Source organism: Prionailurus viverrinus, chromosome D2 (genome assembly GCF_022837055.1).
Source record: "Prionailurus viverrinus isolate Anna chromosome D2, UM_Priviv_1.0, whole genome shotgun sequence".
NCBI lineage: Eukaryota > Metazoa > Chordata > Mammalia > Carnivora > Felidae > Prionailurus > Prionailurus viverrinus.
Window position 1 is genome coordinate 11,916,125 of NC_062571.1, and position 17,929 is coordinate 11,934,053.

Below are 17,929 nucleotides of genomic sequence, written 5' to 3' on the forward strand. Positions count from 1 at the left end.
ATTTTCTGAAAATAAAAAATTATAAACTCATGACAATAAATATCTCAAGAATTGCTTTAAGAAGTTTACCTACAAGCTGCTTTTTTTCAACAGTTTCTGGACCACAATCACAACTGTATAGGTACCTGGCTATTTAGCCTCATAAATAGTAAATTTCTTGAGTTTCTTGAGAGAAGTCAACTAAATCATTTTGGTGTCTCTAGTGCAATGTGTGGCCTATAGCAGACGATCTATAAACACTTGTAAGCTGAATTCAATGCTGACTAATTATGATGAATGCAAACAGAAACCAACGACATCAGGTTTGAAAAGGTGAGACCAGAGCAGAGATATCTTGTAGATTTCAGGAAGGAAACCCCTTATCCAAATACTTACTCTATAGTTGAAATCTCATGACAACACCTCCAATGTATTTACCTTTTAAAAAAGAATAAATACATCCCCAAATTCCTCATTTGCAAGACTGGGAGACAGTACTAAGTGTTCTGACAGTGAGTGGGCAGAAAACAGAAATGTCTGTGAAGAAAGGGGCAAAAGTGCCATCCTGACACCGTTCTCGTTCCTTGACTCCAGCCTCCCTGAGGGCTTCTTGGTTGCATTAAATTGGCCTCGAATACAGAGATGGTTAACCAAGTTGAAAGGAGGGAGGGGCTGGAAGGGTAACTGTCACGGGACAGCCGGAGCGACCCGTGAGGGGCCACGGCTGCGCCACAGGCCTGGCTCTCTTCTTCAGAGAGGACAGAGTACGTTGGAAGGAAGTCCATGACTCACAGGGACTGTGGTTGGACATGGACCAGAGAAGGCATTAGTTGTATTAGGCGTTGGATCATAAAGAATATGTTGAAATCTGAGCAAAACATACACTTACTATAGGTCTTCAGCTCTCACATGGAAATAACTTAGTGCTGAATATTTATCCACTATAAAGAGACACATCAGCAAGAGATTTTACTTCTGTACATTCCAAAATCTAGCTTCATCATTTCCAAGAGGCATGCACAGTGCTGTTCTAAGCAGAGGAAGGAGAGAATTGTACAGTCAAAGCCTTCTTATAAAACCCCATTTAGCCAAAGTCTCAGCTCTAAGATCTCCGCTCTAAGACTGCCATCGTTTACTGAGGAGAAAAAGAGAACCCGCTCTAGGCCACGGGCTGCAGGCAGGAGCCCAGTGTTCTAGTTATTAGAGCCTCCGGCCCAAGGTCAATTCTCAAGAAGCCTCTTGGTTGTTCTGATCTGGCTTGAATAGTTTTTACTGTTCCTTTTGTCCTTTTCAACCAGATTAACAGGTGACAAACTTACTCATTTATTTCATTTGAAAAGGTGTGTTCAATGTGGAAGTGCGAAAACACAGTCAGGAAACAGAAATTAAAAATAACCTCCAACATCCACGGCTGGACCCTACCCCTCCCAACCAATACAGAATCATTGCTCCAAATGCTTTAATTTTTGAATAAGAAAGGGGATGAGAGAGGGGGGGGTCTTGACTCACCTGAAATTATTGCAGCCAAGGACAACGCCAACTATGTTCTTGCCTATGTCGTGCACGTCCCCTTTCACGGTGGCCAACACGATGGTGCCCTGGTAGGGGTCCTGGGGAGCAAACCAAGCAGCTGAGCGCTGCTGTGGTCACTTAGCACAGACCAACTTAAATCTCTAGAAGCAGACAAGTGTTGCCACAGAAAGCACTCTAATACAACAAAGACAACCCCAGAGACTGACCCAGAACCCACATCACATGCTCCGCAAGTACAAAGCTGTGCCCCCGAGCAGTTCCAAGGCAGCCTGCCTAGCAGGGGAGCTCAGGGAACTTCAAGCATGGGTTCCATCACCTCGAAGAACAGTTTAAGTTCGAATCCAACACGGTCCCATAGCTGAATGACAGATCTTAAACTGCAAAAACACTGTCTGAGAAATATTTATTGTGAGCAGAAAAGGGAGAGGCGGGGAACAGAGGGAGAAGCCTCATCAGAATCTGAACCACCATCTCAACAGCATTTAATTATCTTTTGTTTCTTCAATACCATTGTCCTAAGCCCTGCCAGCAACCCCTCCCTCAATTAATTAGTTAATTTTTAAAAAGAAAAGGAAAAGGCACACAAGGCAAGTGGGAGGTCTGTCGGAGTCATTCACAAGCTCACACCAATTTAAGGATTCAGAATCCCACGGGCCAAAGCTGGCTGAGCTTCTCGGGGAGCTGAACAAGGTCAAAGCTTCATGACTGACGCTGGCGGCACAGCCAACAAGATTTAAATTGGATCCGGAAGCAGTGCCAAGGACATTACCAGTATACAGAGAAAAATCAGTGAAGAGGTTTTCCAAAGCCAATCCTGACTCAGTTACCTCAAGGGGAGGGACCGATCTCTACAGCTACGGTGTCTAGCACAGCATCTGGCACACAGTAGGAGCCTTGTGAACGGTCAACAGATAAACAGAGTGGTTTTGTTTTGAAATCACGGGCTCGGTTTGGAAAACTACGCTCATATTAAAAATTCAGAGAGCCACATTCAGAGGAAAATCCCAGGGTATTCTGATATCTGGTAAAAGAGATCACGGCTCTATTTTATCAATCAGTGACAGGCACAGCCAAGCCCCGTGGTCCCTACCCCAACGCAGTAACCGTCTCTGAGGCCAATTCCTCCCAGGGCCCACCGGCCTGGACAAATGACTTGCCTCCTCTTCTTCTATGCCAGCATGCGTTTTATTTTCTTCTCTTTCTTTTTCCATGAAAGGAATAAGGTGGCCAACGGCCTTCTTCATGACTCGAGCTGACTTTATAACCTAGGAAAAATACACAGAGTCCACCATCTTTTACCAAACCCCCCGAACGGTTGCTACTGGCCCCTTGTAGCCTCTTAATTTAGCATAAATGAAGAACGCAAGCTTCGGCCTCGGGTCAGCCACACCGGAGTCCACTTTTGACAGCAGACAGGATGAGGAATGAGTTCCTCGTGGAGAAAGACAATGAATGAGGCACAGAAGGAAAACAAGGCTAGGACCCCCGTGCTGCGATTCCTGTCCTCTGAACCTCTCTGCACACTATTGTTTCTCAGCCTAGAAGGCCGCCCATCACTTCTCCAAGTTCTGTGTGCCCTTTTCCACTCACCAGAGCCCGTTCTCAGCCTTCCCGTCTTGCTCCCCAGCACTACAATTCACTTATAATTAAGGCTTATGCTGAAGCAAGAACGGGGCCTTTTACAGAATCCATCAACGTATGCTAATATTCATGGGTGGGAGTACGATGCACCGTCTCCAAGTGAATTCTCAGAGCAGAAACCCAGCAGACACCATTAGCCAAATGATCAAGGTTAATATAACCAGTAATGAGACACAGCAACATTCTTGGCCTCCTCATAGGATCCACTGAGAAGGGCACAGCATCACCCTTATGCTTGCCAAAAATGAGCAAACATCAGACAAACCCAAACTGAGTGGCAGCTATATAAAAACTGTGCTGCACTCTTCAAAAATCAAGGTCATAAGGAAAGACTGAGGAGCTGTCAGAGAGACCAGGATAAGAGCAGTGTGGGATCCTAGAATAAAAAGAAAACAGTAGTGGGAAAACTGGTGAAATCTGGGGCAGCTGGGTGGTTCAGCCAGTTAAGCATCTGACTTCAGCTCAGGTCACGATCTCGAGGTTGGTGGGTTGGAGCCCCGAGTCGGGCTCTGTGCTGACAGCTCGGAGCCTGGAGCCTGGAGCCTGCTCTGGATTCTGTGTCTCCCTCTCTTTGTCTGCCCCTCCCCAGCTCATGCTCTGCCTCCTCTCTCTCTCTCAAAAATAAACAAACATTAAAAAAAAAAAATCTGGTTAAATCTGAGCAAGGTCTTTATTTAACAGCATTACACCGCTGTTAACTGCACTCAGGTCAAGGAAAAATGTTTACCTTTGGGGAAGAAGCTGGGGGAGGGATATACAAGCCATTTTTCAAGATATGTTTGCAGTGTGTCTGTCTAATGTCACCTTAAAAATGCAAAGTTAAAAGTAAGTCAACGTCATGAAAAACAAAGACTGAGGAACTGTCACAGGCTGGAGGAGATGAAGACCGGACCACAAATCGTTCCTCGTCTCGTGTGTGGTGGTAGTTTGGCTGGTGCATACGTGTGAAAACTTTTCACACTGTCTCCTCCACAAACATGCACTTCATTGTATGTTAATCATACAACAAAAAAAGCTGTTAGAGAAAGGGTGAATGTTATGAAAGAAAGTGGGCATTTAGTTAAATACAGGAAGAGTAATTAGAAAAACCAAAAAGGGCCTTGTTCCGTATGACTCGCAGCCCCAACCCTGATGGCCCCACAGACGTTTTGTTAACTGATATGGTTAGTATCCCCTATAAATCAAAATAAGAGTTCTGGTTTTCTCGAAACATAAAATTTAATGTTTATCACTATTCTAAACGCATCCTTCAAAATGAATACTGGCTGGTCAAATCAAATGCTGACGTTATTAACTTTACATGAAGCAGGGGTTTTATTTTAATTTGGGGGAAGAGCAGATAGGTGCTGGGAGTAAGATGTGGTGGCACTTCCTCCTCACAAAGTAAAGGATTTCCAGATGACCTCTAACCTCTAGCCTGCACATCGCCCTGAAGACGGACCTCCCGGACGTCACTCGTAGGACATTTACAGAAAGAATGACCACATCTCAGTGCCCACGAGCTCTTGTCAAACTTCAAACTTGAGAAATCTACCTGAACTTACTATTTACTAAAAGACAGTCTTTTTCTTTCAATTGTGAAAAACAACCCCCATCTTTTGCCAACCTGAGGCAGAAACATTTTTCCAGCTCCAAAAAGGTCACCGACAACTTTCATGCCGTTCATGAGAGGCCCTTCAATTATATTCAGAGGCCGGGGATATTTTTCCTGGTTTAACCTGGCTTCTTCAGTATCCTCAATAATATGTTTTTCGATACCCTATTAAAAAAAAAAAGGATAAAAATCACATTAAAAATTGGCCTAAGGCCAGTCAATAAAGAATGAATCATAGAAATGCTTACGAGTACAGGTTTTGGAATTAGAGTACGCGGGTTCAAATCCTGGCTCACTAATCTCAGCAATTTATCAAGCCTCAGTTTCCTAAACTGTCACACAGTACCTGCCTCATGTGGTTAGTTTTGAGAATTAAATGAAATAACCTATGTAAAGTGCTCAGCTGGCTTTACTGATACAAGGTAAGCACTCCCTAAAAGTATGCAGAAGTGAAAGAAGGAATACTGTGAGTAAAGTCCAAATTCATCATAAAATACACTGCGTCCTACCTGAACGTTTAGCAGAGTATGCCTTACTAATGACCTCCTGTGGAAGCAGTGTGTGTTGTCAAGGTAAAGTTCTGGGGCTGGGGAGGAATGACAGTGGGCAGGACCCTTAGGCGAAGTCCAAACCCACAAAGCCTCCGCTGACTCACCCAGCCTTCATTGATCAAGCCCTAATCCTCGGTGTCCCCAGTTCAAGGTCCCTTGAATGTGGCTCAGTGATTCCACAACCTGAATGTGGCTCAGTGATTCCAAACCACTCAAAAAAGTGTCAAGAGGTTGAAAGTTAAATTCGAGAGCCAAAAAGAGAACTCGGAAGTTCTCCGGACCACAAACGAGGACACCGAAGCCAAGAGCTTATGTTGTCTGAAGTCCAAATTATCAGCAGAAGATCCAGGACTTGCTCGTGGATCAAATGACGGCAACTTGGTCTAGAACAGCATTTCCCGACCTTGGCAGTACGGACATTCTGGGCTGAATAATTCTCTGTCACGCGGGCCCGTCCTGTACACTAGAGGAGGTTTACGGGATCCCCGGCCACTGGATGCCAGGAACACCTCCCACCCCCTACTGTGACGACCAAAACTACCTCTAGACACCGCCAACTGTGCTCCGTGGTGGGGGACAGTGTCCAAACTGCTCAGGAGTGGTCTAGGGAATCTCCCCTCCAGCAACCACCGCGAGGCTCCACCAGCCAGCCTGTTCTCACTCACCCCGTGCTCCCACAGCTCACCTTCACAAGGGCATACTCGAGGCGTTCTTCAATGGGGCCGTTCCTCCACTCGTCAGTCTGGACGACTTTCTTCCCTCCTTTGCCATGAGTCTGAGTTGAAATTAGGACAGAGAGTGGGTACAACAAGCCCTCACAGCAGAAAACTATGGCTTATTCTACTTTTATATTGCTGGTGCCTAGTTGAGTGTCCAGCATGAATTAAGATCTCAATTAATGTTTGAGGGAAGGACAGAGACAAGGAGAGGTGTTTTAGAATTTAAGCTTGTGGTGGAAGGACAAAATGAGGCTCCGTTCCTCCTTTCCTAAGAGAGCAATTTCAAACGAAGTATGGCCAGGCAGAAAGAGAAGCTGTTCCCACATGTGCTGGGCCTCCGAAGGCCTCCACGTGGAGCATCACTACCCACAAATACGTGTGGAGAGGCTGTCATGTGCCGAGTCACACAGCACGCAGGACGCGGGCACACCCAAGGGGTGCAAGACACGGCCCACGCTCTCAAGGACCCCACCACATTGTAAGGAGGCGGAAGGGGAGCCAGCAGAGAAAGCACGTGCCAGGGGCTGGATGAGTAGATGATCCAGACAACTACGTGCTACAAACCAGACCCAGGGTTTCGAGGAATGAGTCGTCACCAGAAACCCGGGGGGAGAGAGACTTTGAGGAAACGGACAGATTCGGCAAAGGGACAAAAAGCGCAATGACCGTGGTCCATGAGGTGAATTGCGTGGCCTTATCTGTTTCTCCATCTCAAGTGGTGGCATCACTTGCCCACACCAAAAATCTAAGTACATTTGTGAACATTCATCCCTTCCTCTCTTTCGGTCACTCACCAAGCCCTCAAAATTTCTCCCTGCCGGGCGCCTGGGTGGCTCAGTAGGTTGAGCGACTGACTTCGGCTCAGGTCGTGATCTCACGGTTCATGAGTTCAAGCCGCGTGTCGGGCTCTGTGCTGACAGCTCGGAGCCTGGAGCCTGCCTCAGATTCTCTGTCTCCCTGTCTCTCTGCCCCTCCCCCACTCATGCTCTGTCTCAGAAATAATAATTAAAAAAAAATTTTTTTTTAATTTCTCCCCGCCGTGCTTCCGCGCTTCCAAGGTCCGAGCCGTGAGCTGGTCTCTGCAGCCCACAGCCGCCCCGACCCCAGTGTACCTTCTGCACTGGAACCAGAGGGGCCTGTCTAAAATGCAAATCACGAAGCACCCCTCCCCGTTCCCCACCTCCCCCCCACCCCCGTGAAAAAATTCACTGTAGGTGTCCTATTCTTCCAGGGATATATTCCCTTTCTAGGCCAAGGGATATATTCCCTTTCTAGGCCAAGGACCTCTGGCCACGGCTCCGCTCCAGGCCGTGCCACGCGCCAATCTGGCTTTCTCCCCCTGACCGCATCGGCTGCGTCTTCTGCCCCGCCGGCCCAGCGAGCCCAGCTACCCAAACACTGCAGCTCCTCACACTCCCCATCATCTCCCTTGCCCCTGGGCCTTCACAGTCTTTCACCTGACACGCATTCACTCAGCACCCACCTATGGGCCAGCCCCCCACCCGCTACATGCAAATGCCCCTCCCTGGGGGACCACTAGCACCGCACTCCAACACCAAATCCTCGCCCGCCGGCTCGCTCCTCTCTAGCTTCCAGGCCTCCCCTGACCACCTGTACGCCTTCAGGTTCAGTGTCCCTCCTATGCATTCTCACGGCGTCCCGCACTCACTGCGCTGGATTACACCTGTCCTGTGCCTTTCTGTGCGTCTCACTCAACCGCAGAGCACGTCTCTCTTACTACTTGGATCCTCCAGGCACAGTGAGGTACACAGCACAGAACGAGAGTTCAGTAAATACTGGCTGAGTGGTTTAATGCTGAACAAAACCAGAATTTCTGCAGCAGTGTTTATACACGACAGTAGAGGCCAAGTCACGGAGCACCAGAAATCCATGTGATGGAGCCTGGATTTAACCTCACAGGCAACTGTGGGGCAGGGGTAAGGGGTGGGGGCGCAGGACAAAATTCAAAGTTCTGAAGCTGCAGAATAACGAAGCAGTATTTTTAAGAGAAGCCCAGAAGGGGGAGGTTTTAACAGTCCGGGATAAAGGCCTGGACTACAATGTTGGTAACAGGAAGGAAGAAGACAAACACAAAGACATTAAGCGACAGACCATGTGTGAGCAGAGACGGAAGGACCTGGGAGAACCCCAGAACTGCAGGGCTGGGGTGCTCACTGCAGTAACGATGGCACAAGGGTCTCCTCACCTATCGGAAAAACTAAAGATGGCGATTTAAAAAGAATAGTTTGCAGCATGAGTCACGGGAGCCGAGACACGGAAGCAAACTAAATGTCCGCTGGTGGATAGATCCAGAAAATGTGGCAGAGGCATACGAAGTCATACCGTCCAGCCACGACGATGGCAAAACCCACAAAACCAGAGCTGTGTGGCACTGCAGAAAGAAACAGAAAGAGAAAAGACAAAGCCCCGCTAAAGCTCACATTCATGTCACCTGACACACAGAACACCCCATTTGCTCTATGAGCCATCAGACAATTCCTGCCTGCGGGGTGGACTTGGAGGAGTGAAAACAGGGCAGTGTTGCAAACACTCTTGGAACAAGGACCTGGTGTGTCCACAGAAACCCCACGGTGTGCGGCACTTACGTGGTGGGGAGGGGCCCAGACGGAACGTGATTACAGAGGCCAATGAGGACACAGGGAAGGCCAGTGAGGATTTCACCAAAGTGCTGGCGGCTGCAGCAAATGAAAACTACCCCACCCAATGAACGTGCTGCAGAAAATCAGTGCTTCAAGCAAGAGGGACACTGGAGGGCGGCTATTTCAGAAGCACAACATGCCACGCAGAGTCCACCTTGCTCTCCAACTAGTTACTCAACAGGATGTTCACCACGAGCGAAACACAGAATGCCTCACAGGTGAAACACACACAAGACCCACTGTGGAAGCTCAGCAAATACAAAGCTACCAAGTAAAGCGACCAATCAACTGTCATGTCCATCTGGCTGTTCCTTATATCCATATCTACCGCTCTAGGGGAGCTTCTGTGTCACAGGGTCTTCACGGTGATTGCTGCTTCATTTCTGGCATCAAGGGGAGTAAACTGCTCCAGAGGAAGACAGAGAAGAAGGCGACCTCCAATGGCAATGAGGAAGATGAAGGCTAGATGAAGGATCAGATAACTTTTTTCACAGAAAAGTATCAAGAACAGTCTCACAATCCAAGGTCATTCAGGAATGACTATGTTCAGAACAGAGATCCTTCCAGCCCAAAGGGGTCATGACCTCCATTAGGGTACTGCTTGGTAAGGAAACTGCTCAAAGATCACATGGTACCATGCCATCTCCAGATGTCATTACCAAAAATAATTTATTCATCACAGGTCAGTCTGCACCCGATTAAAAGAATTATTTTTCAACAAACCCATTAACTCCCCCAAAGTGGGATTAGAGAGCTTAGGGAGATCAGAGAGAAGATGCTTTCCACCTGTTCAACAAGGTATCACACAGGGACTTGAGTGCAGACTGCATCGTTTAATAACAAAAAGAGATAATCATTTTCTTACAAAAAAAAAAAAATCTTCAACCTTTACTTGCCCCTTAATATCACTGCTTTTTATGCTCCATTTGCACTTGGTACATCCTGAGAAATCGCTACAGAGCTGGCAACTCGTGGGACTTATTAAAGTATACCTGTTTTGGTTATTAATTCCCTTAATGGTAACAGAAGTCACCTTGAAGGTAGACAGCCTACTTGACAGACGGGTCAATGGCTTGTAGTAAGTCCTTGTGGCTACATTAAGAGGGAGGAAATTTCTTATATGATGGATTGTTAAGCTCTTGGAATTGCTATTAAGATCTCCCTCAGTTTGGCTGTGCCCCAGGGGCAAAACCTCTTTACAGCTCAGCAGGATACACAGAAACAAAAATCTGTAAGCAAACTCTAAAACACAGATGGAAAAGAAGGACTGACATCACCTACAAAGTCAACAAAACCTTAAATGACAACAGCCTTACACACAAGGATTCCCACCTATCCTCCGTGAGAGCTGGCTCATCTGGACAGTGAAGGAAAAACTGAAACAGCACATCACTGTGTGGGTGAGAACACTCTGGTATAACTTCATGGTTATAGAAACTCGGATGCCCTTTTGGCTTCACCGGAACCCCGAGTTACTAACAGACAGGTCTCCCCACTCAGCGGAAGACAGGCTCGGAAGAAAATTGAATAGCGTTCCACACTCAGGTTCTTGATGTCTGAAGACTATTAAAGGGCTAAGCACTCTGTCTAGATGAGCAGAAACAGTCCTGGAAAGGGGGGGTGGGGGCGATCCAGAGACTGTTTCGTATGCAATGAGGTGAGAAGCACAACTTGATTATATTTGCGGTAATCAAGACCGGATCCATCCTGGCCTTGGCCCACGAGAGAAATCGGAAATGTGTTTAAGGAACGGGAAGGAGGAGCCTGTGCTCACTGGTACACAGTCTGAACGCCGTGAGCTTCAATGAACCCACAGCAATTTCAGAAACTTAAGTCTTGTCACCTGTAAGCTGACACGGAGGCAGTTAACCCTGAACCTTCCTAGCCTTCCTCCAGAGCTCTTTAGTACTCACTCTTTGATGGAAGCTCAAAGTGAGCATCTCTGCCAGAGTTAAATTCAGATTTTAACACAGAAAACGTTAACGAGGGAGACAACATCCGCGAGAGCACTCTACCACCTTCACAATGTGCTTTGTGACATTAACGTCCTCCTTTGCCTTCACTTTCAGAAATAAATGAGAAAGTTTTTTTGAGGTAAAGATCTCATCTTTCTTAGAACTGTAGGAAGCCACACCCATAACACATACTTAATGTACCCAGGACTGCCTGACACATAATAAGGGGAAACAAGGAACCGATTTTCAGACTCACTGTAATTATTCTCATGTCTATAGATCAGAGGTGAACAGACCACAAGCCCTCAAATGCAGAACGCTGCCACAGGTGGACCAGACCCTAGTATCAACAGGCACACAGACATAAACGTGTCACAGTGGGAACCCAGAAATAACACAGCCGCACAGGAAAATCCAAAATAGCTAATTTAAATTACAAGGAAGAAAAATATCTCATAAAATGGAAACGTGACTAGAAAGTTATAACAAAATCTCAACAGTGGTTAACTTTGGATGGTAGGATTCTGATTTTTATTTTCTTCTTTTGTTTATCTGTATTTTGTAAATTTTCTAGAATTAACATGTGTGACTTTGGTATGAGAAAAAACTAATTTTACCATTTATTTATTTTTTTTTACAAATACACCATTTTTTTGATTTTTAAAAAAAATTAAAAAAAATTTTTTTTAGAGACAGAGCACAAATAGGGGAGAGGGACAGAGAGAGAGTGAAAAAGAAAGAGAGAAAGAGAGAGAGAGAGAGAGAGAGAGAGAGAGAGAGAAGCTCAAGCACAACCCAAGCTCAGTGCAGAGCCTCATGTAGGGCTCGATCCCACAACCCTGGGATCATGACCTGAGCCGGGCACTCAACTGACTGAGCCACCCATGTGCCCCTAATTGTACGTTTTAAAATAAATGTACAGAAGCCTAAATTCAGAACACTGAAGCAGGCTGGGTATGGCCTGCTTCTGCTTCCTTACCCTTAACTAAGACACCTTCTCTGGAACTCTCTGTAGAAATTAAGTGATCCAAAGACTGGATTAGACACTTGCTTCTAGTCTACGATGGTCTAATGAACCTGAGTGACGAGTTCAGACAGGAAAAGCCATCTGTCAGAACACTTTTGTCTCTACCTGCGCATAGCGTAAGAGCTTCTCAGTGGCCTCGGGGTCTTTATTCCAGATGAGATCTTCACAGAGCTGGAGGAGCTCCTTATGGATATCATCATAGACAGGGAGGCTTCCGGCATTCACTATCCCCATGTCCATACCAAACTAAGGGCAATACAAAGAAAAAAAAAATGAGAATTTCCAGGGAAATTCAGAGGTCAGCAAACGTTTTCTGTAGAAAATATTTGAGACCACGGTGTCCATCACAACTACTCAGCTCTGCTACTGTACCGTGAAAGCAGCCACAGACGATGTATAAAGCACAGATAAAACGTTAGCCACAGAAGCTGCAGCAGGCCAGCTGCGTGAGTCTGTCCCCACATCTGCAAACCCCTGCCCCGATTAAAAACTGGCTCCAAGTGCAAACAGGTGTTGTACTGTACCTTGATGGCATGGTAAAGGAAAACCCCATGCATTGCTTCTCGAATGGCTTCCATTCCGCGGAAGGAGAAGGACAAGTTGGAGAGACCTCCACTTACTCTGGCTCCAGGTAATGTTTCCTAGCAAAAAATTTAACAGGTGAAAAGATTACCCTATTTTGCCAAAAGTAGCAATCACACTCCTCAAGCTACATATACAAGAGCGGAAAGTAAAAAACGTGAAGTTCGAAGTAATTCAGAGCTACTTGGAGCCAGACATGGACTCAACTTGCCCTACCACGACATTGCAGGAGCTCTTTCATAGACGGTCTTTCCTCCTACGCTCTAATCCCCTATGGGAAGATAAAAGATTCTGCTGTATCCGTTTCATCTCTACAGGGAGCCGGATGGGGCCACAACACATGGTGAGTGTGCCATAAAATACTTGCCGAATAAATCACAGAGAAAAGAAACAATCAGAGACAGAAAACACAGAGAGAGACAGAGTAGTCTGTCATTCACTCGAAGGCTTCTGTAGCCTAAATCAACCAACTCCCTAGTTCACCATAAACTTGGCTGATTATACCACAACGTGAAACTGAGGCTCCTAGCACACGTGATGACAATATCAAGCATGAGCATGCATGTGAAACAATAGGAACCCCTCCTTACGTTGGTCAAAGTACACACCAGCTCAAGCACTTAGGGAGACAGCTCGCCTTATCTACTGCTGTGACCCAAGCACCCCACTTCTGGGTGTATGCTATAAAGAAACTCATGCACGTGCACCCAAGTTACACGTACAAGAATGTTCGCAGCAGCACTGCTTATATGGTCCAAAAACTGGAAACAAACCAAATGTCTATCAACAGCAGAACAGTTGATTGTGGAACAGTTACACAATAAAATATTATACATCAATAAAAATGAACAAAGTATAATGACAACATAGAAGAATCTTTTAAGTAAGTCTGGGTAAGGAAAAGAGACATACAAATCTTAAGATTCTATTTAAAGGGTTTTTTTTTTAATGTTTATTTATTTTTGGGGGGGAGGAGAGAGACAGAATGTGAGAAGGGACGGGGGAGGGGCAGAGAAAGAGGAAGAGACACAGAACTCGAAGCAGGCTCCAGGCTCCGTGCTGTCAGCACATAGCCCAATGTGGGGCTTGAACTCAATGAACTGTGAGATAGATCGTGACCTGAGCCAAAGTCGGACACTTAACTGACTGAGCCACCCAGGCTCCCCTAAAGTTTATTTTTTGAGAGAGAGCATGTGTGCATACTAGGGAGAGACAGAGAGAGAGAGAGAGAAGGAGAGAATCCCAAGCAGGCTCCTTGCTCAATCTCACAAACTATGAGATTGTCAGCTGAGCCAAAATCGAGTCGGACACTTAACCAACTGAGCCACCCAGCGGCCCCAAGATTCTTATATTAAGCTCAAAACTAGGCAAAGCACTGGGTACACAGTTGATTATTTGTGGTAGTTTTGTTCCATAAAGTCACCGTGAACAATGAATCCAGGAATATCGGAATCACTGCTCCGAGGGAAAAGTAGAGTTCTGTTCCCGTGAACCTCCAGTCACACAATTTTCATCTACTCATCAATATATAAACTTGTCTTACGTGTGTTTGTGTAAAGACATCTTGTTTAACGTATAGTATTGATTCACTAACACTGAGCTCACAGCCAACAGCACTACAAGTCCCATCTAAACAAAGCTTACCTAATGCAAGTATTTTCTCTGCAAAGCATGTCCAGCCTTCCCACACTCAGGCACATTAGATGCCACTGCAGCACTATACTTGGGGGCCATTGAAACAGGGAAAGAAGTTACCAAGAAAATGCTCAAAAATGTGAAAAACATAGCACTTAAATAGACCACGAAATGGACGCTTGTTTGCAGGATGATAGCTGAGAAAAGCAGGAGAGTATGTCCTTGTTGACCTCATCTGGGAACGTGTAGGTGGGGCCGCTTGAATTTTTCACCTCTCTGCACACGGGCATGTCCGTGAACGACTGCAAAAGTACCATGAGTACTGATTCTGGGGTCACGAATAAATTTTACCAAGTGGGTGAATTTGCAAATACAGACTGTACATAAGCGATAAAATTCTAAAGAAAAGCAACAAAGTGGTATCATAAAATTCAGGATGATGGTTACATCATAGAATTCAGAATGAGAGCGTAATCTGAAAGGGAGAGTCATGGGAGCACGAGGCACGTTCTATTTCATGACCTATGTAAAAACTACTACGTGATTCATATTTATTTATTATACTCTGTACCTTTTATATATTTTCTCCAGTAGGTATGTTATACTCCATAGTGTAAAACACATACGTGAAAAATTAAAAAGGCCCCTAAATTTCCGAAAACCAATTTACTACCTAAGAGTAAAATGTCGACATTCCCAGCCAATAATCATGTAGCTCAAACTACTCACTGGAGCCATGGGATAAATGTGAGTGATGTCTTGGGGAGGAAAGAGAAAACATCCATACTTACTTTAATGATTTTTGTGGCATGGATAAAATTAACAGCATACAGGTTATGTTCTTCCATCCCAGTACCAATCGTGAGGATATTAGGGTCAAAGATGATGTCATTTGGATTAAAGCCCAGTTTTTTCACAAGTAGATGGTAGGCCCGGATGCACACTCTGATTTTGGCATCCGTTTCTGTCGCCTGGGGACGGGAGGAAAAGACGTAATTTGAGATAGAAAAATGAAGTGTTATCTATGAAAACAGAAGCACATTTCACTTGTCGAAGGCACTTGGGTACCAATGCTTGGGTTTTACAGACTGTCGCCAGCACAACAGCTACACTGAGTCCGTGAAAATAAAATCTCACACACACGCATGTGGTATACTAATAAATAAGCTTCTTAAAAAATACACACACGTAAAAACTCAAACGCTGCTGAGGAACAAATTAACGAGTCAGCGTCCCTCCTGTCGAGATCTGCCTGCAGCACCTTAACTCATCACCCAGGCAACACTTCTGAAGGTTTCTGGCATTTTCCTGCTCCAGTACTCCACAAAGATCCAAGAATCCCCACCTTCTTCCCCACCCCCCATGCACTGGCTAATTAATGTGTGCCTTAAATCATAAATGTAAATAGAATCCATATTACTCTTCAGAACGGTGACACTAGAAAGCAAGGAACAGATTCCAGCAAGACTCAAAACTCCCAGCTGCTGCCCCTCAAGCCTTACAGCCAGGGCTCACATCTCCGGGTTTATTTCCTAACGTTTGCTCTCATCTACTCGACTCTTCCCCCTGCTCCTCTGATGGTCTGGACACCTGCCAAGCTTCTACGTTAGAGCGAAATGCACTGCTGCCACTGCCGGGGACACACAGGGACATGGCTCTGTGCTTCGCATCACACACGTCTCAGCCCAGACAGCTCTTCCCAGTTTGGCCTTCCTTACCGTCCCCTCTGCCACCCTGCCTGTTTCCCCCATCCCATCCCCCTCGTGGCACCTCTTTCTAGAAATTGTATTTATTTGGCAACTTACTATTCTTATGTTTTATTATTTATTAACTTGATGAGCCAGAATACCAGTCCTGCTGTATCCCCTGTGCCTAGAGCTGTGCCTGCCAAAGTATGTGCTCGATACCGTTTACTGAATCAACACTGCTTTTACTCAAAGCCCTTCTGAACTCTGTGATGGAGACTATCTTCAGACCAAATTTACAGCCTCAACACAGGGCTTATTCAACAAATTACATTCTGAGTTATTTTAAATATTTTTAAAACATTTATTTTTGAGAGACAGTGTGAGTGGGGGAGGGGCAGAGAGAGAGAGAGAGAGAGAGGGAGGGAGGGAGAGAGGGAGGAAGAGAGAGAACCCCAAGCAGGCTCCACACTTTCAGCACACAGCCCAAGGCAGGGCTCAAACCCACAAACAGTGAGATCGTGACCTGAGCCAAAACAAGAGTTGGACATTCAACTGACTGAGCCACCCAGGTGCCCCAAGTGATTTCTTGCATAAAAAATCAAATCTGCTCTGAAGAAAAACTGAACACTTGCTATCATGACAATCCAAAAAAATAAGCCACACACAATTCTGTGTGCAAAATGTTACTGACAAATGGCCAACACCACTGAACTACGTGTTGAGTCTACAAGCTATTTTGAGGGAGGGCGCCCTTGCCTAGACGTGGGCACTAAGTGTCCTGACCTCCAGAGAGCAAGCTCTCCAGGTGAGCACACAGATGAGCGTACTTAGAGAGGCCCCACCCCCCAGAAAAGGCACGGCCGGGAATTACACAAAGAACTCACCCTTAGATCCAGGCTTTCAATAGCTTGCCTACTTTGGTATTCTTTCAACTGTTCCCTTTGGTTTCCAATCTTTCCCTGCGTCCTGCAGCTGGTGGGGTTAGATGTCACCTCAGCTGGTTCAGTGCCCCCATGACTCAGCAGCACCAAGGGCCAAGGGAAAGGGAGACAGGAGTGGGCTCTGTGGCCCCACCACTCCAGGCTTTAGGGAAGGTGGCAAGCTCTCTTCTTCCCTAATGAATTTCTTCAACAACTTACTCCTTCAGTTAGAGTGACAAGGTTAAGGCCAAGATGTAGGCCTGGAGAAAGCAGTCAGGAGCAGGCCATCCAGGGCTGGCTTTAGTCTTGGACTTTGGTTCACCCTTCACCAGTGAGCCCAATAAGGGTTCTAGCTTCTAGGTTCATGGCCCAGCCAAGCTCCTTAAAAGAGGCAGAGGGGCCTGGGGCTACCAGCACTGCCAGTGTCTCTTACAGCCTAGTTTGATTGGCAGGTCAAGAGATCCAGGTCCTGCTCACTTCTCTGAGCCACGAATGACACGTGGCCAAGTGTGGAGGGCTTAGGGTGTCGTGCGCAGGCAAGCAGGGAAGCCCAGCCGTGTGCCAGCAGGCAGCGTTGCCCACGGAACAAGCAGGAGGGTCCACAAAGGGCAGGAATTCGTTATTCGGGCCAGAACAGAATCACCAACTCTCAGCCTCGTAAGGATACATCCTTGTCAAACTGTTCCTGTAGCACCTGGAATAGTCCCGTCACATTAACAGACACTCAACTCCCGGCCATTGAATAAACAAATGAATCTCAGAATGAACAGAGGCTCGGTGTGCAGACCTTTGCCAGAAGCAAGTCATATCATGTTAGATTCGCCAGGATTTTTTCTGTCATGTTCCTCAACCAGGGTTAGGAGATTAACACGCTAGCAAGCTGCAGTTATGCCAGAGGATCTCACAGGATCCAGAAGAGAGGTCCAGGGAAAGAAGAGAATGGGAGCCTCCCTCTGTTCGCAAGGGTTCTACACTCTGGTCACACATTGTCATCTGTGGGGCTCCTTGTCTGTTTTCTAATACCTGGACCTCCCCCTAGACCGGTTAGATCAGGACCTTGAGAAGAGAGCTAAGCAACGATATCTTTAGAAGCCCCTGGCAATTCTCCTGTAAAGCCAAGCTGGGGTCCTGGATCGGTGAAGCAGCACCTTTTCAGGTCAAGCGATGAGAAAACCTCAGGGATGAGTCCACAAATCTCAGGGTCGAGAAGGAAGGAATAAAGGCCATTTATGATCTCGCCATCTACCCGATTTACTCTTAGGCTGCAGAAAGCCAGACAGCCATCAGTAGGCAGATGCTTTAGTTAAGAATGAGCAGGAGGCCCATCCCGCTGCCACAAAATCCAAACCAGAAGTGATAGGGACATGGGTGCCACCATCAGCAGGGCACCGATGAGTCAGAAGGAAGAAACCTGAAGAAAGAAGTTTACAAGGAAAAACACTCTG

General features: G+C 46.3%; 1 protein-coding gene across 5 annotated transcripts in view; it reads right to left on the reverse strand.

Moving 5' to 3' along the window:
- MTR (5-methyltetrahydrofolate-homocysteine methyltransferase) overlaps positions 1-17,929 on the reverse strand; it is a 132,807-nt gene that overhangs the window by 61,382 nt on the left and 53,496 nt on the right. For all 5 annotated transcript variants that reach the window (XM_047824844.1, XM_047824843.1, XM_047824846.1 and 2 more), the window contains exons 16-22: positions 14,668-14,847; positions 12,184-12,300; positions 11,765-11,905; positions 5,984-6,073; positions 4,760-4,912; positions 2,670-2,777; positions 1,489-1,589 (exon numbers count right to left, since the gene is read on the reverse strand). In XM_047824844.1, the coding sequence (XP_047680800.1) occupies positions 1,489-1,589; positions 2,670-2,777; positions 4,760-4,912; positions 5,984-6,073; positions 11,765-11,905; positions 12,184-12,300; positions 14,668-14,847 (890 nt within the window). The remainder of the gene's footprint in view (positions 1-1,488; positions 1,590-2,669; positions 2,778-4,759; positions 4,913-5,983; positions 6,074-11,764; positions 11,906-12,183; positions 12,301-14,667; positions 14,848-17,929) is intronic.